Below are 24,809 nucleotides of genomic sequence, written 5' to 3'. Positions count from 1 at the left end.
ATACTTTGTGGCATTTGTGTAGTAATGGCTTTCTTCTGGCAACTCGACCATGCAGCCCATCTTTCTTCAAGTGCCTCCTTATTGTGCATCTTGAAACAGCCACACCACCTGTTTTCAGAGAGTCCTGTATTTCATCTGAAGTTATTTGTGGGTTTTTCTTTGCATCCCAAACAATTTTCCTGGCAGTTGTGGCTGAAATTTTAGTTGTTCTACCTGACTGTGGTTTGGTTTCAATAGATCCCCTCATTTTCCACTTCTTGATTAGAGTTTGCTGATTGGCATTCTCAATTCCTTGGATATCCTTTTATATCCCTTTCCAGTTTTATACAGTTAAACTACCCTTTCTCGCAGATTCTTTGACAATTCTTTTGCTTTCCCTATGACTCAGAATCCAGAAACATCAGTGCAGTACTGGATGAAAGATGCAAGGGTCTGAGTTCAGAAATTCATTGACCTTTTATATATATATATATATATATATATATATATATATATATATATATATATATATATATATACACACACACACCAATTACAAGAAAACTGATCTCAGGTGAGGATGGTTGCCTTTAATAGTCATTCAAACCACCATGTGTCAACTTGTGTGCATGTTATCAGGCCAAAACCACCAGGGTATGTAAACTTTTGATCAGGGTCATTTTAAATCATCACAACAGAAACTACCCAAAAGAGTAAACACAGTTGATTGATGATAAATGGCTTCAGCCAAACACTAACCATGAGTGAAAAATGTTTTTGATGTCATCATTCATATTCTCTGAAAAATGGCCAAGAAATCAAATTTTGCCAGGGTATGCAAAATTATGAGCACAACTGTGTATGTATGTATGTAAAAAATAATTGGAAAAAACAAAACAAAAAGAAGAATAATGCGTGTACTTGGGGGGGGGAGAGTAAATCGGTACTTTTACTCGGCTTTAAAAAAGTGGTATCGGGACAACCCTACTTCCCATATTAGTAAATTAGTAATCTGACAAATTAGACATACTTGCCCATGGCACGGCAGGCTTCTGTTCTTACTGAGAAGACAGTCTTATATCACAATAGATTTTTAAGATGAAGTTACCTTAGCATTGGCATAACCTAGTTTGATGGTGATATTCCTTTCCAGCTCATTCTTAAACCGGACAGTGTGTACACCAGAGATGGCTTTAACTACTGTGGATTTACCATGGGCTACGTGACCAATGGTGCCTGCAACAGAAAGAAAATATTTACTAAAAACATTAATACATCCCTAAAGGCAAAAAAGAGCCAACATACCATTTCATGCAGCAATATAATAAAACTCTTTCCTGGACTTTTCTCTCCTTCCTTGCTCATATCCTTCTCTTTAGGGCTTCATGCACACTGGACGTTTTTACAGCTGCTGTTTTTGGCTTCAGGTGTTTTTTTCTGCAGCCTGTAAACTCCCTAGCATTTTATCGTATGTGTCAATGCACACATAGGCTGTTATCAGCATTTTTTGTCAGGGCCATTTTCTGGCTGGAAAAAAAAAACAGATTTAGTGGGTTTTAAGAGTTTTTTAGCTGTAAAAATGCTCTAACTCTGAGAAAAGCTGAAAAATGCAGCTAGTCGGTGTTTATGAGCCATAAGCTTTTATGGGAGTATAGTTTTGCTAAAAACGCTACTGCAAAAATGCTGAAAAATGAATTCTACAGCTTACGCTACTGGCGCTTTTATAAGTGTGCATGAGGCCTTAGGCTTACTTCTCGCAATCCTTGTCATTTTCTTTTCACTGTGCCCAGGAGACATGGCAATAACTTAAAGAAATATTCACAGTAAGTTAAATCCCACCTAAGACAATTGATTCCAGAATAGGTGTCCCCACAGAGATTTCTCCCTCGGCTTTTTTAACAACTACTGTAAAATGTTGTCATTCTCCCCACTTCCTGTTTTGGTTACAACTTTCACAAGGAAAGAAAAGTGAAGGCGACTTCTTCCAATGTAACAAATAGTGGCGGCCGCCTCCTAATCTATGCACCCAACCCCTAATCTACATGCAGGGCGCCAGACACATGGATTTCATTTTATTATTTTTTTTAATTGAAGCACCTGTTTTAATTGGCTTAAAAAAAAAAAAAAAAAAGTGAGTTCGGGGGGCAGAGCCCACCCACTCGAGTGACATTAGCGAATTAATATTCCCAAAGTTCTTCCCGCTTTTCCTCCCGGCTAAACAGGAAGGGGGTCCCGAGACCCGATTGGCCAGGGAGTCTTAAGACTCTCAGGACTCTCTTCCTGTGCGGCTGGGAGGAGAAGCAATACCTGTTTGGCCGGGAGCCTTGAGTGAGGAGCAGCCTCCTAAAAAGGTAAGGCCGGACTGATCTCCACCTTCCCATCTGTCTCCGGGGGGGAGGGGGCATGGCGTTTGTGCAAGTGAGGGGGGTAGGTTTGTTGCCTGCCCCCGCCAAAAAAAAAAAAATATTGAGGACCAGCTGCCACTCGTAACAAAGTATAAAAACCCAACTTGACCTGTTCATCTCTTTCTCTTAAAAAAAAAAAAAAAAAAAAAAAAAAAAGAAGTTTTGGTTGGAGTTGTACCTTGAGAGTAACAGTACTTAAAGTGCAGGACCCTGCATTCACTATATCTGGTTGCCCGCAGTACACAGAAATGCAATTATATTAGTAAATATCAACTGCTAAATACCTTTTCTCATCACCGGTACATAGCAGTCTTGTGGCTTCTATCAGTGTCCGGCTGAGCACTGGTTAAAGCTTGGAGGAGCTTTCATTCTCCTCTGACTGTCCTATAAGGCTGCAGCACCCCTGACCCTCTGACTGGACAGTGCTGATTAGATGCACTCTCCGAAGAAAAAAAAAGAAAAAAAACTCTAGAAATACACACCAAACTGAGCATGTGCAAAGTGCCCCAAGCATCAGGAGATAGATTGGGGACTGTGGAAGAAGGGGAGGATCAGAGATGACAGGGTCAAATAGCCCTTTTACACAATGCGCAGGGTTAACCCCCTTAGGACCACAGTAAGTATAACAAGCATGCTTTACTGCATATACAGACTGATTTTACGGTTGTGGGTTTAGGAACACTTTAAATTTTATTGTCTGTTCTGTTGCAAAACCTATTTACTTTGGATAAGGATAGACAAACGATTCCGAATTCCGTTTCTTTTTTTTCATTAATTCATAACTTCTTACAGTAGTAGCAGAGAAACTGTAAGGGCTTGTTTACACTGCAGCCCCTGCCTTTGACAGATGGCTAGGAAGAGATATGCTGCCTCCTCACTGTGCAGCAATCAAGTGCATAGCATACAGATGTGGTGCGGCTCCATTCACTTAAACAAATCACATTTATCAGCACCACTGACTGACGAATGTGACGGTGGTATATTTTTGGCCATGGCAAGGTGTACAACCCCCTCCAGCTGCTGTGTTGGGTTATTATTTTCCACCCCCAACCCTCCTCATACCCCAGATGCAAGCGTAAACTAGGCCTAAACAAAAATAAATAGCTGCTAGCCCCAGTTCACACTGAATGCGGCTTTGAAATCACGCTACTTCAGCATGATTTCAAAGCCGCCAGAGAGCACGATTTCATGTGTGGCTTCCTGACATTTGTGCGACTTCATGCAGATGTCAATGCAACATGAAATCTCCAATAGTGCAGGAACTTTTTCAAAGTCAGTGCAAGTTGGAGTCACACCGATTTGAACAGTTCCATAGCCAGAAATAGGCTGCAACTTGCCATGCGACTTTGATGTGTCAAATCGCAAGACAAGTAGCGTTGGTGTAAACAGGAACTTAGTTTTTTCAGCTGTTTAAAAATATCATGGATGGTATGGAGAATATTTGGAATGAATAGCTGATGGATACAGGTAATAAAAGCACCCTTAGGCCTCCTTCACACAGGCGCTTACTTGCATACATAGGATTCCAGTGTCAAGAATCAGGAAATTTTTGCAGCTGAAATAGAAGTAAGCGAACAATGGCAGCCAGTCAGCCTGACCAAAGTAATGACAGGCTAAGAGGAACCGTTGCGGTTTGCATATATCTGCACAAGTGGTTAGGGATCAATGCATGTTCAACCATGGATATATCTTACTGCATCCAGGGTCATTCATTTATCCCTTACCGCATGTGACTGCTGAGTTTGTGGATAAATACAGGTTTAGCGACTGCCGCTGTTTGCATACACCTGCCATTCCAACCACAAGAGTTTCCTGATTCTTGCCACTGGAATCTGGTGTATGCAAGTAAATGGTCATGTAAAGAAGGCCTTAAAGTGACACTAAACTCTGGTTTAAACTAAACAAATTCTATTCAAGTATATTCTTAAAGCGGCGTTCCACCCAAAAATGGAACTTCCGCTTTTTGGAATCCTCAGTGTCACATTTGGCACCTTTCAGGGGGGAGGGGGAGCAGATACCTATCTAATCCAGGTATTTCTCCCACTTCCGGGCATAGATAGCCGCAGTATCCGCAGATATCTATACCATATCCGGTGCCTCCTCTGTGCCCCCCGCTGTCTTCTGGGAGATACACAGGTCCCAGAAGACAGCAGGGACAAGTGGGATCGCGCATGCGCAGTAGATGGCGGTGCCTCCACCTGAGAGCCAAGGGACAGATCGGCTTCGGGTGTCAACATCGCGGGCGCCCTGGACAGGTAAGTGTCCATATTTAAAAGTCAAAAGCTGCAGTATTTGTAGCTGCTGACTTAAAAAAAAAAAAAAAATAAATAAATAATTGGCGGAACTCCGCTTTAACTCAGAAAAGTACCTTCTATTGCTCTCAGCCTCCTCCAAACTTCCCAATTCCTTTTTTGATTGCTGCCTGTTAGATGGTGACTACATTCATTCTCTCCCACTGTATCCAGGAACGTAGCCACCCTCTTGCCTGCTCCTGAAATGGACCAGGGACTATAGGATTTGTAGTGTGCAAAGAGCAGTACACTCAACCGCAACTAACATGCAATGCTAATTCTAAATAAAGTGGGGGAGGGGGAGCGGTTCAGGAGCTCATGGAGGGAGGATGTTACAAGGATGCAGAAAAAAAGACGGTAAGAAACAATTTTCATGAAAAATAGATTACAGGGCCATTACATACTAGATGTGTAGAGATTATTTTTGGAGAATAAGGATATCGTTTAATGTCACGTTAAGTAGATGAGCTAAATTAGGCAACTAAACAACAGTGGCTTTAATTGAAAAAACACTGGTATAAATGAAGAGAACTGTATTTTGCTGCATTGGCTGCAAACAGATCTACAAAATATCTATCTATCTATCTATCTATATACACACACACAAAAGGAATATTACCTATGTTGATTGTTGCTTGTCTGCTGATGATTTCTGGTGAGAGGGGTGTCAACTTAGTAACATCCTGTGAAAAAAAGTAGGTGGCATTAAGATAATTGCTTATTGATAGATAGATAGATAGATAGATAGATAGATAGATAGGATAGATAGATAGGATAGATAGATAGATTTATTTTTTTATACATTATATAAATAAATTCACACACACACACAAACACTTTAAAAACACATCAGATCTCAATGGGGGAAAAATATGCTGGATATCTATACTGATATGGACTGGGTAATGTGTTAGGAATGAAAGAATGCCACATCGTTTGATGGAATAAAAATTATGAACCTACAGAGGGCTGAATTCAAAGACCCCCCAAAAAGCAAAGTGAAAAAATGATGCAGCAGGCTAGTCCATTTTGCTGAAATGTCATTGCAGCAACTCCAAATGGTACTAAGTAGCGTGTATGGACCCCACGTGCTTGTATGCATCCCTGACGTCGTCGGGGCATGCTCCGAATGAAACGACAGATGGTGTCCTGGAGCATTTCCTCTGGATTTGGACCAGCGCATCACTGAACAGACTGTAGGTGCAACCTGGCGGCGTCACATGGACTGAAACAAGGTTTCAGAGATGTTATATTGGATTTAGGTCAGACGAGCATGGGGGCCATTCAATGATATCAATTCCTTCATGCTCCAGGAACTGGATACATATTCTTGCCACATGAGGCCGGGCATTGTTGTGCACCAGAAGGAACTCAGGACCCACTGCACCACCGTAGGGTCTGACAATGGGTCCAAGGATTTCATCCTAATACTTAATGGTACTCAGGGTGCTATTGTCCAGCCTGTAGAGGTCTGTGCATCCCTCCATGGATTTGCCTCCCCAGACAATCACTGACCCACCACCAAACAGGTCATGCTGAACGATGTTACAGGCAGCATAACATTATCCACAGCATCTCCAGACCCTTTCACCTTTGTCACATGTGCTCAGGGTGAACCTGCTCTCATCTGTGAAAAGCACAGGGCACCAGTGGTGGACCTGACAATTCTGGTGTTCAATGGCAAATGCCAATCGGGCTCCACGGTGCCAGGCTGTGAGCACAGAGGTCACTGTCATGAAGCCCGTTTCTGATTGTTTGGTCAGAGACATTCACACTATTGGCCTGCTGGAGGTCCCCCCCCCCCCCCCCAGCAGCTGCTTTAGTGAAATCTACACAGCAGTGATCAGTGCTTGTAACTGCCCCCAAAGCCGCACCGATCACCGCTGAAATCTTACCAAAAAAAACCCCCTGAAATCTTACCAAAGCCCCCCAACAGGGCTAATAATAATAAAAAATTGCAATAAATAATAAAGAAATTAATTGTAAAAAATAAAATACACACTGACAGTGTCCACTCCTCCCCCTTAAAAAAAAAGAAAGCATTGTAAAAATAAAATAAATCTTAAAAAATAAAATTGTAAAAACAAAAAACTACTGACACACATGCCACTATCACATGACATAAAAAAAAAAAAAAAAGTATCGGTAATCAGTATCGGTGAGTATTTGAAAAAAGTAAGTGGTATCGGGACAACCCTACCCCTGTGGGTTCAGCTCACACTATTGCAGCTTGGTTTGTAGGGTTCCTATGAAATGGTAAAAGTGATTGCTCAGGTGGAGAAGAGCTGATCCAGCAGATGAGCTGTAGTAATAGAGTGTGGTGTTTATTCTGGCCTGGAGTGGCATGTGGAGAGTTTAGAGCTGAATGATAAGTATAGGAAATGAATGGCCTCTATGGTAGGTAAAGGATAAACATATTGAAGGCTAGTACCATCATCCAGGAATCTATAATATAAAGTAAATAGGAGCCTGGTCCCCAATCAGGCCACCAAAAGAACATGAGGGCATTTGGACTATTGCGGTACAATAAAAAAAATAGTACATATAAATAATCAGCAATGATATAAAATTTGTACAGTTGATTTTATTGATGCAGAAAATAATCAACAGTTACACGATAAAACATGATAACAGTACGGATATCTAACCAACAAAATCATATAGCCCCGAAGGGGAATTATACAGTGGAACGATTAATCACAGAATAAGTAGTCTGTCACATGTCTGAGGTATACAGCAATACAAATAGAAGTCACACAGCCTCTGCCTGTATCATGCCATCAGCTGTGTATATGACCCCAGTTCAGTGCTTTAGACATTCCCAGCTGTACATATAACCCCAGTGCAGTCTTACAGGCGGGCCCAGCTGTGCCTAGCACCACAGGCGGGCCCAGCTGTGCCTAGCACCACAGGCGGGCCCAGCTGTGCCTAGCACCACAGGCGGGCCCAGCTGTGCCTAGAACCACAGGCGGGCCCAGCTGTGCCTAGAACCACAGGCGGGCCCAGCTGTGCCTAGAACCACAGGCGGGCCCAGCTGTGCCTAGAACCACAGGCGGGCCCAGCTGTGCCTAGAACCACAGGCGGGCCCAGCTGTGCATAGAACCACAGGCGGGCCCAGCTGTGCATAGAACCACAGGCGGGCCCAGCTGTGCATAGAACCACAGGCGGGCCCAGCTGTGCATAGAACCACAGGCGGGCCCAGCTGTGCATAGAACCACAGGCGGGCCCAGCTGTGCATAGAACCACAGGCGGGCCCAGCTGTGCATAGAACCACAGGCGGGCCCAGCTGTGCATAGAACCACAGGCGGGCCCAGCTGTGCATAGAACCACAGGCGGGCCCAGCTGTGCATAGAACCACAGGCGGGCCCAGCTGTGCATAGAACCACAGGCGGGCCCAGCTGTGCATAGAACCACAGGCGGGCCCAGCTGTGCATAGAACCACAGGCGGGCCCAGCTGTGCATAGAACCACAGGCGGGCCCAGCTGTGCATAGAACCACAGGCGGGCCCAGCTGTGCATAGAACCACAGGCGGGCCCAGCTGTGCATAGAACCACAGGCGGGCCCAGCTGTGCATAGAACCACAGGCGGGCCCAGCTGTGCATAGAACTACAGGCGGGCCCAGCTGTGCATAGCACCCCAGTCCTACGGGTGGTTCCAGCTATACAAATAACCTCAGTTCAGTCCAGCTAAACACGAGACTCCAGACCAGTCCTACAGGCGACCCCAGCGGTATATAGAAACCAAATCCAGTCCTACAGGCAGTCCAAGCAGTACATGGAACCCCAGATCAGTCCTGCTGGAGGTCCCAGCTGTACATAGAACCCCCAGACCTAAATATTGTCCCAGGTAAACAAGAAACTCCAGATCAGTCGTACAAGTGGTCCATAGGGGACACACAACCTCAATTCAGTCGTACAGGCAGATATGAGATGAGGTCTTTGATGGATGGATGTCTCCCTCCATGAGAAGCAGCAGTGAGGTCATTACAGCCGGGGAGGCGGTCTCCACCCAGTCAGAGGCCGGCACATGAGGCAGAAGATAAGCCTCGGCCAACATGAACTCCAGACATGCCTGATATGACCCCCTCCTTCACATACATCCTCAGCCACCATACAGCTCTCTATCCCGTCCACAGAGCGGACAGAACATACTCACCAGAGTCGCCAAATCCTGCCTGGATAAATGAGGCTGCCCCAGAGTCACTCCCGGCTCGTCGCCCGCCATCTTGGTAAAGAGGAAGTCGCTAGCAGAAGGCAACCAGTCCCAGGATGCTCACTAAACCCACTTCCGGGACATGCTGCGTTCCATGCCTCGTCTCGCTCCAAAAACACGCCCCCGACATCTCAGCGCTGCCGATAATTGGCTCGCAGACGATACACTTATGGTAGGAGGTGTGGCGGAACAGACGGCACCCTTTCACCCCCAGACAGAATCTAGTGAGATGTAAACCAATGCTAGACTTCAGGGGTTGTTCATTCATTCCGAGCGGAGTGTGGTGAACCGGAAGTGTTCTTATCTGGGGTCATTAGCGCCCCCTCCTCTCTACATGCACACAGTACAGGAGCTGATGCAATACTGACACAAGACTAGATACATCACGTTGTATGGAAGGCAGAAGATAGGAGTCTGTGACTTGTATTAATGAGGGTTGTGTTGGCCGGTCATCTAATACAACATGACTTCATTCAATGCAAATGTTTATCTGTGGGAGGAAATAGTCAATAATGACATTTTATTGCAAATATTTCCTTGCATGCAGCTATAAAATGTGTTGGTAATAAAAGCCCAAATGAGGAGAAGCCAAACTCCATGTATCATTGAGTCGCTGATCACAGAGCGAGCTGCGCGCTCCCTGCAGGGGGCATGCAGGCTTTATATGCATGGGAGGACGTACATGGATGCCCTCCTGGCAATTTAGGCCCACGCTGTAGCCATCTTTCGGCTATAGTGTGGGGGTGAAGAGGTTAAATAGTTTATCTGGGCCAAACTGGTCCAAAGAAAAATTTTCCTCAACTAACATGCGGCGGCGTTCTGACAGAGACCTCCCATACCAGTCCCAGAAAAATTTCAAGTCCAGCTTAGCGCTTCTCAGCTTTTCACAGCAAACGTATTCCATGAATAAATATAAGGCTTCCTATGATTGGCTGAGGCAGAGATTGCGACATCATCTGCCCACCTCTCGTTCACACCATGGTACAGAGACATCAGTTTTTCTGCACACGTTCTGCAAGGGGTCAAAAAACAAACAAAACAAAAACAATGGTTATTTATGTACCCTGTTCACACCACACTGTGTGGATTTTTTTTTTGCAGGTATCTGCAACATGTATGCAGTTTTTTTCCTGGGAAAAAAACTGACGTGAATAGGGGACATAACTGATGTGCATGACAACTGAGGTAAACTGATGTCTCTGCAAATTAAATCTGCACGGTTTTCCCATCAGTTTTCAGGCACGTATGGTGTGAACGAGCCCTCATATTCATTTAGAAAATACAAAGCTACCTGTGAATGGCAGAGCAGCATTCAGCCGGATTCGATTTTGTTCAGTAAGCTGGTCAGAAAGTCCCTGTCCTGCTGCCAGAACACAGCGCTGTATACTGTATTAAGCTGATGCTATATACAGTTTATAAAACTGGACCTTTTTACAGCTGCTTCTAGGGGTGTCAGGCGTTTTTTCCCTGCCTCTAAAAGCCCCTCCATATTAGCCCGTGCACACATAGGCTTTAAGGAGTGTATATACAAAGTAATATTTGGGTTTGCAAAGTCATTTGGTGCACACAAACTGGATTTAAATCCTTTGAGGCTAATGAGGAATATATGTAATGGGAGTGTTTATAGCTGGAGTAAAGCTTTAGCCTCTTATGTACAGCAGTTCATTTTTCAATGGCAGATCAATTGCGCTTTTTTTTTTTAACCCAGTGTCATTTATGAACCTTATGCTGCATTGTGGGATAACCGTGGGAGCGTCAGGTGTTCTACCATACCTGGACATACTGGGTATTTCTTGGGCAGGCTGGCATATAAATAAATGGAACAAGCCTGATGTACTGAATTCCGGTCTCATTTAGTAAGGCCCTAATATGCCAGGACAGTACAAATACACCCCCCTCCTCCCCAAATGACACCCCTTTTTGGAAAGTAGACAGTCCAAAGTATTTAGTAAGAGTCATGACACATTTTTAGAAGTTATAATTTTTTTTGTCACAATTTTTTGGAAAATGAAATTAACCACGTCTTACGCCATCCTGGAGTTTGAGTGGAGATATCTGAATGATGCCTGCAGAAACATCTTTTCCCCCTTCATCTTCCAGGACAGCTACTTGAGAGATGATTGACTCCGCCTTCTACAGAAAACACAAACCAGACACAATTTAAAAGGCCCCTCCCTCTCCTCTGACCCTCAGTTGTTTTGTGTTTCCGGTACGCACCGTTATGTTTGTTTTTTCTTTAGGTCTGGTGACTGTGGTTAGCGGACCCCCTTTTTTCAGTAATACTCAGACTGGTTATGGCCATGTCTGCAGTATTTACTGCTTTTGCAGTCTGAAAAGGGCCCCCTCTTTTGTGGTTACTTGCTTTTGTGGAGACATTTGCAACTGCCACCACTCAGCGTGGTTGTCCGGCATCTGATTACCTGGGGTAGTAGAGGAGCGCTTCCTCGTGTATTTCTCCTTTGGGGTGTACCGAGATGGTGTCGGATGACGCACTTCCGGTGACACGGCAAGATGGCGCTGGAACCGGTAGTTGCATGACGCACTTCCGGTCCCTGAGTCTCTTTCATTTAAAGGACCGACTCGGTATGTTACGCTGCTGAGGATGTGCTGCTAAGATTGCAGCACTACAAGCAGACAGTGTTCAGCAGCTACAGATTGCTTTCCTGCCTGGCTCAAGTCCTCCTCGTTATGGAGACTGGAGGACACCCCTGCGGATGGAGCACCCACTTAAACTGACTCAGAGGCTGCATCGGGGTCCAGTACTACCCCCCAAGGTTAGTACCTTTCCTAGAGTTAATTTAAAACTAATAGGTCCAGGGGTGGATTTATAGAGAAAGTGTCAGTTTATATGCCTTTCTTATTTTGATTTTTTTCTCCTAGGTTGACAAGCCTTTTAACAGAAAATGTGGGAACTGCAGCTCTAAGCTTCCTGATAGCTGTAGAAAACTATTGTGTTATACTTGTATTTCTTCAGTGGCAGGGGCTGATTCTGTTTCTACTCTAAAGGAATTAATGGTTTCCATGAAAGAAGTGGTTTCTTCCTTCCAGTCCTTTAATAATAGATTAGCAGGGTTAGGACCTTCCACTTCAACAGCCGTGACAGTGTCCCAGGTCCCTTCGGTCTTGGCGAGGTCTCTACCTCCCTTAGTGTTAGAGACCGTGAGTTCACGGTCAGTCTCTGACGAGAAGGCCACGTCAGAAATTGAGGAGACTGTTAACACAGCCAGATATCTATGCCCAATCGAAGATATTGAGGAACTGTTGTAAGCAGTTTATACTTCTGAGCAGATTGAGTCGCCACAGCAGACTCAAATCGGTTCAGGATAGAATGTACAGGGGTCTTCAGGGGAGGGGCGTAAGCCTAAGTGTTTTCCTGTACACCAGTCGCTTAAGGACATGGTCCTGGGAGCGGGATCTGACCTCCAAAAATAAGCTTTGTGGTATTCCCTTTGAAGGCATCTTTTATTTGGTTCGGCTGTAGAGGAAGTACTAGCTCGTTCTTTAGAAAAGAGTAAGCGTTTTCCATCTCAGAAGGCTAAGCCCCAAAGTAAGAGGCCCTTTCGTAGCTTTCGGAACAAACCTAATTTCAAGACAGGTGGTCAGCAGGCCAAGAAAGAGTGGACATTTAGCAAAGACAAAGCTAAAGGGGCGCTCTTTGCTCCTTCAGCCCCGACCAAGAACTCTCAGTGACGCCAGGTCAGGGGTAGGGGGAAGGCTAACCAGTTTCGTCAAGGAATGGGCAGAGATCACAAAATATCCTTTTATCCTCAAGATCATAGAAGAGGGTTACAGGTCTCTCCTCCCCAGAGGTTTTTTTCTCTCTCGGCTGCCCAGAGACCAAGAGAGACAGCAGGGCATGTTAGATCCGATTTCCCTTTGGGAATCAGAAGGGGTTTCTTATCCTCTGTTCCGGAGGATCAGAAGGGTTTTATTCTAATGTTTTCCTGGTAAAAAAGGCATCTGGAGGAGTTTGGATGGTTAAGAATCTGTTTAGGAGGCTTAGATTGATAATTTACAGGCGTTTCCAGATGGAAAGCATTTACTCACTCAGAAATCTGTTGTTGCCATAAGTATTCATGGTAACCCTGGATCTTCAAGAAGCTTACCTTCATGTACCAATATGCCAGGATCATCAGAGATTCTTGATGTTTGCGATCCTCACGGAAAATGGCCCATGTCATTTGCAGTTCAGGGCTCTTCCTTTTGGTCTTTCGGCAGCCCCGAGAATCTTTACGAAGATCATGGCCTTTTTTCATTTACAAAAGATCTCAATCTTCCCGGACTTGGATGACTTTTTGATCTTTGGCCGAGAGAAAGAGAACCTTGGTCAGGATCTACAAGTAGTTCTGCAGACCTTTCAAAGATTGGGTTGGAAAGTCAATCTCCAGAAGTCTGCTCTGGTTCCCTCCCAGAGCCGTCACTTTTTGGGCTATCTGATAGAAAAATCTTTGGGGCGACTGAGTCTACCAGAGGAGGTCTCGAAGATCCTTTTCTCTGTGCAAAGTTTCAGGTGCCTTCCCCAGGCCTCCCTTTGTCAGATAATGCAGCTGTTGAGCTTGATGACTGCAGCAATCCCGGGAGTGCCCTGGGCCCAATTGCATTCCAGATCCCTTCAGGCATTTCTTCTGGGTTATTGGGATCGCAGAAAAGCCTCTTTGGATCAGGTCATACATCTTCCAGGAGACGATTCCCTCATCTGTCCTGATGGGAGTGGCCGGAACATCTGCAGGTAGAGAAGGCTTGGGCCCAGTATTCCCCAATAAAGATCACCACAGATGCCAGCCTGTGGGTTGGGGCGCTCTTACAGAAGACTAGCAGGCTCAGGGAGCCTGGCGGCCAGAGGAGGCAGCTCAGTCTTCAAACTTCAGGGAGCAGTTAGCGGTAGGAAAGGCTTTAGTCGCTTCGAAAACAAGGGTTCGTGCGAGGGACCTGTTGATTTTTTCGGTCATTTCCACGACAGCGGCTTACCTCAACAAATGGAACGAGTACCCCCCTAACAGTCTGTTAGTATTAAGTCAGGAGACACTTTCCGGGGCGGAATACAATGTTTCCTCAATCAGGGCAGTCCACATCAGTGGGATGACAAATGTTCTGGCAGATTATCTGAGCAGAGTGAGTATCAGCTCCAGCAGTTATGAGCTGAACCAGAAAACCTTCCAGGATTTAGTTGTAAGGTGGGGGATGCCCAAAGTGGATCTGTTTGCATCCACCCACAACAGGAAGCTTCCAGCTTACTTTTCCCTGGAGAGAGAAACGGAGTCCCTAGGGACAGATGTGCTCTCTCTCCAGTGGAATTTTTCCCTAGCCTACGCCTTTCCTCCGTTTCCGCTATTGCCTCTGGTAGTCCGCAAAATTGTGCAGGAACAAGCAGAGGTAATTCTGATTACTCTGTGGTGGCCCAGGAGGAGTTGGTTCTCCGTACTGAGAGCACTTTCAATAGAGTCCCCCTGGCCTCTGCCAGAGAGAAGGGACCTTCTCCGCCATGGACCAGTGCTTCATCCAAGCCCTCAGATTTACCGTTTAACAACTTTGAGGCTGAGTGGCGTATCCTACAATTAAAAGGATGTTGAGTTAGAGTTATTGAGACTATTCTAGACAGCAATAAATTAGTCACAAGGAAGATTTATGGTAAAGTTTGGAAGACCTTTGTAGCCTGGCAAAAAAGTGCTGGAGCGGACTTGTTTTCTATCCCGTGTTCTGGATTTTTTACAGAAGGGGGTGGAAAAGGGGCTTGCTGTCAGCACTCTTAGGGTTCAAGTTGCTGCTATGTCTCTAATCATGGAAAAAAGACCAGTGGAGGAGCCGTTGATTAAAAAAGATTCCTCTCAGCTAGGGCTAGACGTACACCTAGAGTCATTAAGCAGGTTCCCCCTGGGACTTGTCATTTGTGTTGAATGCCCTTAGCAGAGCCCCTTTTGAGCCACTTCATGACGCCTCTTTGAAATGAGTTACTTTAAAGATGGCTTTTCTTTTGGCCATAACTTCAGAGAGAAGGATTTCCGATTTAGAATCTCTCTTGTAAAGATCCTTTCCTAAGAATTTTAGATGACAAGGTAGTAATTAGGCCTGACCCTTTGTATTTACCCAAAGTTTCGTCTGAGTTTCACAGATCCCAGGAGGTAGTTATTCCTAGCTTCTGTTCCTCCCCCAGGAATTCAGAGGAGGAAAGATTTAGTTTCTTAGTTTAGTGAGTTTAGAAAAGCTTCCCAACTACTGATTTCTTTTAGTGGCTCCAAAAAGGGTTCCAAGGCATCCAGGGGTTCCATTGCCAGATGGATTAGAGAAGCTATTTGTGAAGCCTACAGATCTTCAGGGCAATCCCCTCCTACCAGAGTTAGGGCTCACTCTACTAGATCTCTAGCTGCATCTTGGGCAGAAAGAGCAGGTGCATCAGGGGAAGATATTTCCAAAGCTGTTGTCTGGTCCTCCTCTCATGCATTCAACAAGCATTATAGAGTCCAGATGCTCTCCAGCCAGGACCTCTCCTTTGGAAGGAAAGTGCTTCAGACTGTTGTCCCTTCCTAAGGTATAGAATCTTGCTTATCTTCTCAAGTAGCTGTCCTGGAAGATGAAGGGGGAAAACCACCGTTAGCCTTACTGGTAACGATATTTCCATGAATCTTCCAGGACAGCGTCTATCTTCCCACCCTATTCTTTATTCACTGGTCCCCTTAATTTAACCTGGTGGTGGTGTGTTAGCGAGTTTCTAATATTCCTCTTCCGAGTTCACTTTTGGTGGACATTTTTTTGATCTTCATACAACTGAGGATCACAGAAGAGGGAGGGGCCTTTTAAATTGTGTCTGGTTTGTGTTTCTTGTAGAAGGCGGAGCCAATCATCTCTCAAGTAGCTTTCCTGGAAGATTCATGGAAATACCATTACCAGTAAGTCTAACGGGGGTTTTTTTTTTCAGCCAGCTATTCCCTCACATGTAAAACCCATCATCACGGCTTTTTAGCCACTTGATTCCTTTTACAGGCGGGAGGGGCCATATGGTCCAGATGATCCCCGGCTATCTCTATGACCCTCGGAGGACGGAAGCGACGTCACTTCCAGGCCTGGCAGACTTAAACAACTGCTGTTTTGTTTCTGAAAAGCACAAGATCGATTTTTTTTGTCGATCTCAGGCTTTCCAGCAAAGAGGAGATATGTGGAAAGTTATAGACCCTATTGATCCATTGTTTTACTACCCCCTTTAGCTACAGAGGCAGTGGCTGGGGGTGTACACTTGCTGTGGCTGCAATGCTTTTCTTCGCAGCTGTGGAAGGACGTATACCCCCTGTATGCCCGTTGATCATGACCTATTAAAGTGAATAGAGTTGCGTGTGTACGGGGTCCAAGGGGTTAAAGCAAGTGGTGAGGAGGCAATACAATGCCTCCTCACTGCCTATTAAAAGCGCTCTCAAGAGCGATCTGAACATGGATGGCTCTTCAGACAGCACCGTTTATTTGAACAAGACCTTATGGTGACACAGTGCGGTTAATTTGCTAAAGGCAAGTAGACTGTGCATGTTGCAAAGTGCAGTTGAACTTTGCAAAAGCAGTTACTCCAGAGCTTAGTGAATGAGCAGAATCTCTGCTGACTTCTATCAACCAACCATGTGCAAGCAAGAATATTGTGGTGTTTTTTTTCCCCCTTGCATGTGATTGGGTATTCTTTGCAAAGTGAAGTTTTACCTCATTTGCTAAGCTTTGGAGCAACTCCACTTTGCAAAGTGCATAGTGTTTATATTATATATATTTTTTTTCTACATACTGTCAGAGTAGTGCAGTGTCACCATAATGATACTGTACTTCTCTGGGTAGGTGATCTGGATTTTTTTTTTAACCCGCTTGTACAGTGATGATCACTGCAAAAACAATCGTTTTAACGGTCATAAATGGCTTTCATTCATGACTCATTGTTTACTATTATGACTGGCTACAGCTATCACATGGTACAGGGCAGCTGCGATTGGTCCTGTATCATGTGAACACTGTTACCGATCCCACAGATCACAATAGTAAGAAAGCTGTCATGAATGAAAGCCATTTATGACAGTTGTGTTAACATGACCAATCACAGCGATCACATGGTACCTGGGCCAATCACAGCAGCCTAGTACTGAACACTGATCTGCTGTGTCCACCAATCATGCTGCTGCTCGCATCAGAGCACCCACATATCTCTCTCACACACACACACGGCGGGATATGGTTAAAGCACCAGAGTGGGTAAATATATACCGTATTTAATCGGCGTATAACACGCACCGGCGTATAACACGCACCCCAATTTAGGAGGGAATTTTAAAGAAAAAAAAACTTTTAGGAGGGAAGTTGAAGGAAAAAAAAACTTACATTTAAATGCCCATCAGTGCAGCCATGTCAGTGCAGCCTTCCCCAGTGCAGCCTTGTTAGTGCAGCCATGTCAGTGCAGCCTTCCCCAGTGCAGCCTTCGATCCTCTGTCCTGAGCTTTAAAATCGTCGACCGCGATTTGAAAATGGCGCCGCCGGCGCCGAAATACACCGAGCCGGTCCTCGGCTCTTTCCGGCGGCTCTCGTTCACTTTCGGCTCCACTCGTAGTCCCGAGCGGAGCTATCCGAACCTAGCCGAGTAGGTTCGGATAGCTCCGCTCGGGACTACGAGTGGAGCCGAAAGTAAACGGGAGCCGCCGGAAAGAGCCGAGGACCGGCTCGGTGTATTTCGGCGCCGGCGGCGCCATTTTCAAATCGCGGTCGGCGATTTTAAAATTGTGACAGCTCGGGATCGCAGGGGATCGGCGTATAACACGCACCTGCGACTTTCCCCTGATTTTAAGGGGAAAAAAAGTGCGTGTTATACGCCAATAAATACGGTATATATATCTATATATCTATCTATCTATCTATCTATCTTTCACAGGTTTGTCAGCATAGGTGTTAGGAGGGGGGAGGGGACATTTTTAAGACTAGTTGAGTTTAGTCTGGAATTCTACTTTAAGTCTACAGTAGTGACACATGATGCTTTGTAATTAAAGTGGTAATAAACCCAAAAGCAAACATTTATTATATTGCAGCTTACCATTTCTTAGATGTGATGGCCGCATTACATTTTCTTTTTAGACTTGCTTTCTTCATCTAGTGATCTAGCTAGTAAGTCTGTTGTTTTTCAAACGAACAAGCTATGCAGCAGTTACACAGATGACACAAACCACTTAACACTAGCAGGGTTGCTTACAATGATCAGCTTTTATGTAAAACTTTTATCCCAAAAAGAAAAAAAAACTGCTATAACTGCTTATAAAGTATTAGCTAGAGTTTGGCTTCAGTTTGTTAGTATATTTAAATCTGCCAATTTCCCCCATAAGAAATAATGGAAACTCAAATAATTAGTTCCACAACCATTTAGTCATAGGTCCTTCAGTTTATAGTCCATATAAAAAGAATTATAGCAATGTAACCATAAAATGTCCATCCACAAATGGCAGCCTTCACAAGGGGATTAGAAGCAAAATGCAGCAGGAGCTATAGAGTATAAAAGAGAAGAAAAGAGGCGCCTCTAAGTGTAGCAATATGGTTACATTTAATGAAGGTACAACATTTAGCAAATCACATGGTTGATGATTTAAAAGAGGTACATCTAAGTATGTAGGCACCCGGGGTAAAGCTGTCCACATAGACCATCCCCCACACCGCCGGCTCTCACCGCTGTCATTCTGCAATCGTGACCAGGAAGACTACTCTGCAGTAGAGCGATCTGAAAGCGAGGCTTGAACTGCTTGTGAAGCGTAGCGTGGAAGGGACGACGTCAATGGCAGTGAGAAGGACGGTATATGTGGACATATGTGATACTTAGATGTGCCTGTTTTAATCATCAACCATGTGAGTTTCTAAATATTGTACCTTCATTAAATGTATCTATATTGCTACACTTAGAGGCGCCTCTCTTCTCTTTTATACTCAGTTGTGACATGACGCTACTTGTATATCAAGACATCGCTTTGTATATCAAGTCAAAATTTATAAAAAACAAATGTTGCTTGTCTTGCAAAATGCTCAAAACCAAGTTACTCTCAAGCCTCAAGGTTTTACTGTATATAGTATTTTGACTTGTTTCTATGGCTACTTGCTCTTTGCTGTAATAAATATATGCTTATCCAGCTAAGCATCATGAATGACCATTTAGGTGTGGAACAAAAAAACATAATGCGGCAGTTGAGATATATACACACACAACCAAATGCAAAAAAATAAGGATACAGTAAAACCTTGGATTGCTGTATTTACAAGCAACATCAGAACATGCTTTCCTAAAACTCCAAAGGACTCATATTACCCATAATCAAAATGTGCGTGATTATAAAAAGAGTGCATAATAAAATGGAAGGCGTTGCGGCAGAAATACATTTCAGCTCTTTTTTCAAAGTGCTTAGTGTCCTTTTACATCATCTCCACTTCTTGTCTTTGGGAACAGTCTTAATGTAACAATGAATACCAAACATTGTTGGTAATGTTGTCAGTTGAAGAACAATTCTTGATCACACGTTCTGGCCATTTTTGGTTTGTACTACTGCATCAAAATGACGCTTCCCATCTAAGTAAAGCATTGACTCTATATAAAAAGAAAAAACATTAAGTCAGTGTTACATTAAACAACGTTGGCAGTTTAAAAAGAGGAACTGCATTGTCCTCCCACAAAAATACAGTATGTGTCACTTACATCTTGTCTTTCCTATGCTGCAAAAACATACTTACTAGCCTAGGGAAACCAGCTTTGTTCCCCCCCCACAGGTTCCCGTCCCACGCACCCACCTTCATCTTGTATGTCTCCAGGGGGTTGCTGTCTTATCTGGGTTCTTGCAGCTGACCCCCTATGATATGCCTATAGCATGCAAATCTGTTATAGATTGCCCTGAAGCCTCCTGAGATGAATGATGTGGCATCCCAGGAGGCTACTGGCAGCTGGGGCTATGTCATTCTTGCCTAGTTGAAAAAGATGGAAGCTCCTGGTTGTTCATTAAATACAGGTATTTAAAAAAAAAAGCTTGCAACCGTGTGAAAGGAGACAAGAGGAAGCAATACTATATAAGCTAGAAAAAGAGAGTGAAGGTCCACTTTAACTAAATGAATCACTTAAGGCAAACCTGTAATTCATATAAACAACGTTTTGAGAATTTTTCTTTTACTTCTTGTTAAAATGTTTACTCTGTGCCTCCAAAATACAACATACTGTAGAGTACTTGAAAGTCTAGAGCTGGAAGGGGGAGTGAGGGCACTCATGGTAAAGCAAGCCATAGATTATGAGATTTTCTTTTCAGCAACCACAGGTTGCAGCACAAAACAAAAACATTGCTTGAGTCAACATGACTGTGATGGAGGAATGCCTCCCACAAAGCTATTGTGTTCACCCACGGGGGGGGGGGTATGGGGCGTGCAGGGAGCCATCCCTGCCTGAAGAACACAGCAATTACTGCTAAAAATTCGACATGCTGGTTGTGCCAAAGTCGATACAATCAGCCTGCCTATAGATGGATTGAATCTTGCCTGGTCCCTGCTGAACCGCCCGAGATTCGATCCATCTTTGGCCGGCTTACTGTAACCTGAGTAAAAACAAATTCATGTGTAATGTCCTGTAATTGATTTAATCTAAGATCTTCATTAAGAATGCCGATTGCACAGTATGACAGATAGCCATCACATGCAAACAGGGTCAGATGAACTTCTTTTATTTAATTACTATGTATCCAAAATGGCATTATTTATTATATTCTTACTGTCCTTTACAAGCTAGTCATGATAAAGAGGGGATCCATCCCCTTGAAATGCGTTGGCTATAGTTGATTGTTTTTAGTCAATAAATATTTTAAATGTATTTTCAAACAAAATGTTTTTTCACTAGGAGCTCCTGACTACATATCCAGGATTTGATCTTCTGATGAGCAATTCCTCCATCAATATCAGAAAGGCAGCAGCCTAGGATCTTAATCGGGTTTACAGATATCTTACTGTCATTATGGGTTTACAGGTCATTATGGGTTTACCTCCGGTTAAAGGTTTTGAATAAATACACCAGAATCAATTCACATAAGCAGATCATCAGCAATAATGCCGATTGCCGACATACAGACAGTAATCAATACACAGATTTGCAAATAAAATACAATTATAGACATACAACACAAACATATAAAAGTTTATTCAAAAAATAATTTCAGAAAACTTTGAAACTTAAAGCTGATCGCCATGTTGTTTGTTTGGACCAAGCTGGTCCAAACAAATTCCTTCACTAACAGATGCAGCGCCTCTCAACGCTGTATAAACTGTATGTAGCCTCAGCTACATACAGTATTCAGCACTGTTTTTTGGCAGTGGGAGAAGGCCTTCCTGTCCCACTTCTGGTACAAAAGAGAGTTGGGCTGAGCGCTGCTCAGCCTTTCATAAGGAGCTTTGTGTTCTATACAAAGCTTCCTCTAAATTGACTGAGTCTGAGACTGTGACAACATCAGCCCACCTCTCCTCTTCAGCCAATCAGAGGAAGCTTTGTATTCATTGATAGAATACAAAACTCCCTGTAAAAGGCAGAGCACCCCTAACCCAGACTTGATTTTGTTCCGGGAGTGGGACAGAAAGGTGTTGTTCTACTGCCAGAACACAGCACTGTATACTGTATGTAGATGAGGCTATATACAGTTTTATACAGTGCTCCTAGCCGCTGCATCTGCTGATGAAGTAAATAGTTCATTTGGAGTAACTTGGTCTAAACAATCTATTTAAATTTCACTAAAAGCTGGAGCTCAATCTGCTTTACTAATATATTATAGAGTGTTCACTTTGCAAATTGAGTTTTCACTGAGCTTAGTAAAAAAAAAAAAACAAAAAAAAAAAAACAAACCTGTATCCATTTTAAATTAACCGATGATGAGCTAACAAAAATGTAAATATTTTTTTCTTTTGAGTATTTCAAGTGAACACTAGTCCCTCATATTTACCATTATTCACTTTTCAAACTGAACATCCACTTTTCAAAGTAAAGATTTACTCTGCTAAGTGAACAGCCTTTGCTCCTTTAGTACATCAAATGCATTATGTTTACTTATTGAAAATTCTCAATGAAATAAAAAGAATACTGGATTGAGGTCCACTCACCTCCATATGTCTTTGGTACAATGCGAGGCACTTCCTCTTCTGCCATAAATGTAAAGTGAAAGATGTTAGTTGTGTGATGTTCCCTAGTGATGGGATCCGAAACTTCACTGTGGACTCGGATCTGAATATAGTTGTTCTCTGTATAGCACACCTACAGTGAAAACAGAACACGTGCCCAGATTAATTAAGGTAATGTAACTGGACAAAGTAATCGTTATAGAAGCGTGCTTATATATATATATATATATATATATATATATATATATATATATATATATATATAATATTGAAAAAGAATGTATTGTGTTTTTATTTAAGGGGGTCACCTCAAAAAATGAATGATGATAGATTACCATGGTGGTCACTGTCTAACCATGGGTCTTTAATATTGCAAATGTCTTCCCTGCTTCTAATCTGAACAGGATCTCTCTGGCTGCATAGAACTACCTGATCTGCTGGCTTTGCGGAAAAATGCCTATCTGCAGGAGGCTACTTTAATACCCTACCTGTCAATACGATAGATAACCTGACTGATGCCTATAAGCTGTTTAAAATAAATATCTTTAAACAGTTCTACAGCTCAGCTCAGATAATTGTATGATTAGTTCTATCTGTAGTATCTGCTTAGTATCCAATCTACAGCTCTGTTACAGCCAATCTGTCTATATCGGTAGTGCTACAATTACTACCTTGTTGTAGATAATATGCCATCTCTAATGACCACCATTCATCTCTCATCAAACTGAGGTGCTATACCCCCAATGAAGCCATGTAAACCCACAACCAAAAACTCCCCAAATGGGCTCTCTGTTCATTTGGGAATTTTTTTGGTTGTGGATGTAAATATATTCACAGTAAATTTAGGAGGCCACAACCGGCAGTGTAGAATAACTTGGTTGCATAAAAGGAAGGCCTATAACGCTATGATCAGCCCCATGGAGGATTTTAAAACAAAATATGTGTACAGTGACCACTAAATTAATACAGCTTTAACCATTAAAGTGTAAAACCCTACCTGAGAGGATAAGAATAATAATGAACCTAATTCCACAGGCCTTTGGAACATGATGTCATCAACGGCTACAACATAAGGTCTAGATCCACTAGAAGAGAAAAGTGTGGCAATATTTTTTTTATATTCTATATACATACATACATATACTAAGACACACTGAAAATACTTTAGGGTATGCATTACCCACTGTTTTGAAAAAGACATGTAGTAGTACACAGCTGAAAGAATCTTATACATGTATATAAAAACAAATCCTGAAATATTCATCATGAAAAAGGAGTAAAAAATATTTTAACGATAAAAGGAAAGATCACTTACCCATAGGAACATGCAGTAGCCCATCCCAGTTCATAGGCCTTTCTCATTAGAAAACCACCAAATATCCTGTTGAAGATGTTCCTTTGCTTAAGTTGGAAAAAAACAAACATTGAGCTCACACAGAACTGAGAAATATTTTAGAACATTTACAGCAAAGCAGATCTAGACATGACAGCTACACATTGTGGATGGGTCCACCTCCCAACTCCAAAATTAACACAGGTAATGTTTTTTACATAGTTCACCAACTGCAGTATATCTCAATGTATAGAAAAATAAGTATATTCCATTTTAAAATCATAGGTTTGTGAAGCAATACTAATGCTGGCACATGATTTTTGCAATCAGCTGAAGCATATTGATGATGATGCATCCATTTGTAATTTTGTATAGGACTGCATTATTTCTGATTCAATGAAAATTAAGATAATTATCCAATAAATTTCATCCAATAAATTTCTAGACTGTAAAACATCAAATTAAAAAAGTATTTTGATGTTATACATAAACACATTTCCCGCTGGAAAAGACTAATAATATTTTATCCTGCATCTTTTATTCAACCTTACAAAAAACTGGCTGAAAGTCCACACGCAGTTAGTTTTTTTTTTTTGTGTAGTTGTACTATATGTTTGAATATATTATACCAGCCCTCAAAATTTTCAATCGCCTGCTCGCATTTGGCGAGTGGAAATAAGCTGAGGGTGAGTTTGAAGCAGGAGAAGATTGGGCTAACAGTTTCCTGGCTAATCAACTCAGGCAGAGCCAGCCGCTGTCAAACAAAGTCCTGCCTCCTTTGATAGACAGCACACTGGTCCAATGCTGGGAAATTGAATCAGTGTGCTGTCTATCATAGGTCTAGGAGGCGGGACTTTGATAGGGGTTGGCGTTTCAGATCTAAGCTATATCAAAGTGGGAGATTCTCTCCCTCTGTGTGATCCGGCCGGCTCTCCTTCCAATTCCTCCCTGTGTTCCCCATGTAGTGATAAGCTGCACTGATGGGTTGGCACTTATTGGCACTGATGAGACAGCAATGATGGCCACTGATGAGGCAGCAATGATGGCCACTGATAAGGCTGCACTGATGGCCACTAATAAGGCTGCACTAATTCGCACTGATGAGGCAGCAATGATGGGGCACTGATGAGGCAGCAATGATGGGGCACTGATGAGGCAGCAATGATGGGGCACCGATATGCTGTACTGATAAGGCTGCATTGATGGGCACTGATAAGGCTGCACTCACTGATGGGCACTGATATGATTTATTTTAATATTGTTAAAGTTGTTGTTAATGTTTATTTTTGTAACTTAATTCTGCATAAAACATTTAACAGTGTAATTTCATGAGAAGTGACATTTGGATCACTTTCTTATAAACACAAAATAGTTCAAGTTTTCAACAAGCTAAATGCAGAGATTTCCACAAGGTTTCTAAATTATATGAAAATCTATAACTGGCAATTATATGATGAGGTATTT

At 43.1% G+C, this 24,809-nt stretch overlaps 2 protein-coding genes across 5 annotated transcripts in view; both read right to left on the bottom strand.

Moving 5' to 3' along the window:
- The window catches only part of EIF2S3 (eukaryotic translation initiation factor 2 subunit gamma), a 31,179-nt gene extending 22,198 nt beyond the window's left edge, over positions 1-8,981 (bottom strand). The window contains exons 1-3 of the mRNA XM_073616520.1: positions 8,831-8,981; positions 5,295-5,358; positions 1,088-1,215 (exon numbers count right to left, since the gene is read on the bottom strand). Coding sequence (XP_073472621.1) covers positions 1,088-1,215; positions 5,295-5,358; positions 8,831-8,899 — 261 coding nt within the window. The 5' untranslated portion in view covers positions 8,900-8,981. The remainder of the gene's footprint in view (positions 1-1,087; positions 1,216-5,294; positions 5,359-8,830) is intronic.
- Positions 8,982-18,252: 9,271 nt separating this feature from the next.
- Positions 18,253-24,809, bottom strand: part of ACOT9 (acyl-CoA thioesterase 9) — a 42,126-nt gene continuing 35,569 nt past the window's right edge. For all 4 annotated transcript variants that reach the window (XM_073616516.1, XM_073616517.1, XM_073616518.1 and 1 more), the window contains 4 exons: positions 23,328-23,413; positions 23,010-23,097; positions 21,995-22,145; positions 18,253-19,460 (listed from right to left, as the gene is read on the bottom strand). In XM_073616516.1, coding sequence (XP_073472617.1) covers positions 19,387-19,460; positions 21,995-22,145; positions 23,010-23,097; positions 23,328-23,413 — 399 coding nt within the window. In that variant the 3' untranslated portion in view covers positions 18,253-19,386. The remainder of the gene's footprint in view (positions 19,461-21,994; positions 22,146-23,009; positions 23,098-23,327; positions 23,414-24,809) is intronic.

Source organism: Aquarana catesbeiana, linkage group LG02 (assembly GCF_042186555.1).
Source record: "Aquarana catesbeiana isolate 2022-GZ linkage group LG02, ASM4218655v1, whole genome shotgun sequence".
In the NCBI taxonomy this organism is placed as follows: domain Eukaryota; kingdom Metazoa; phylum Chordata; class Amphibia; order Anura; family Ranidae; genus Aquarana; species Aquarana catesbeiana.
The sequence above is the reverse complement of the archived record's forward strand: the minus strand, read 5'-3'. Positions and strand labels throughout refer to the sequence as shown.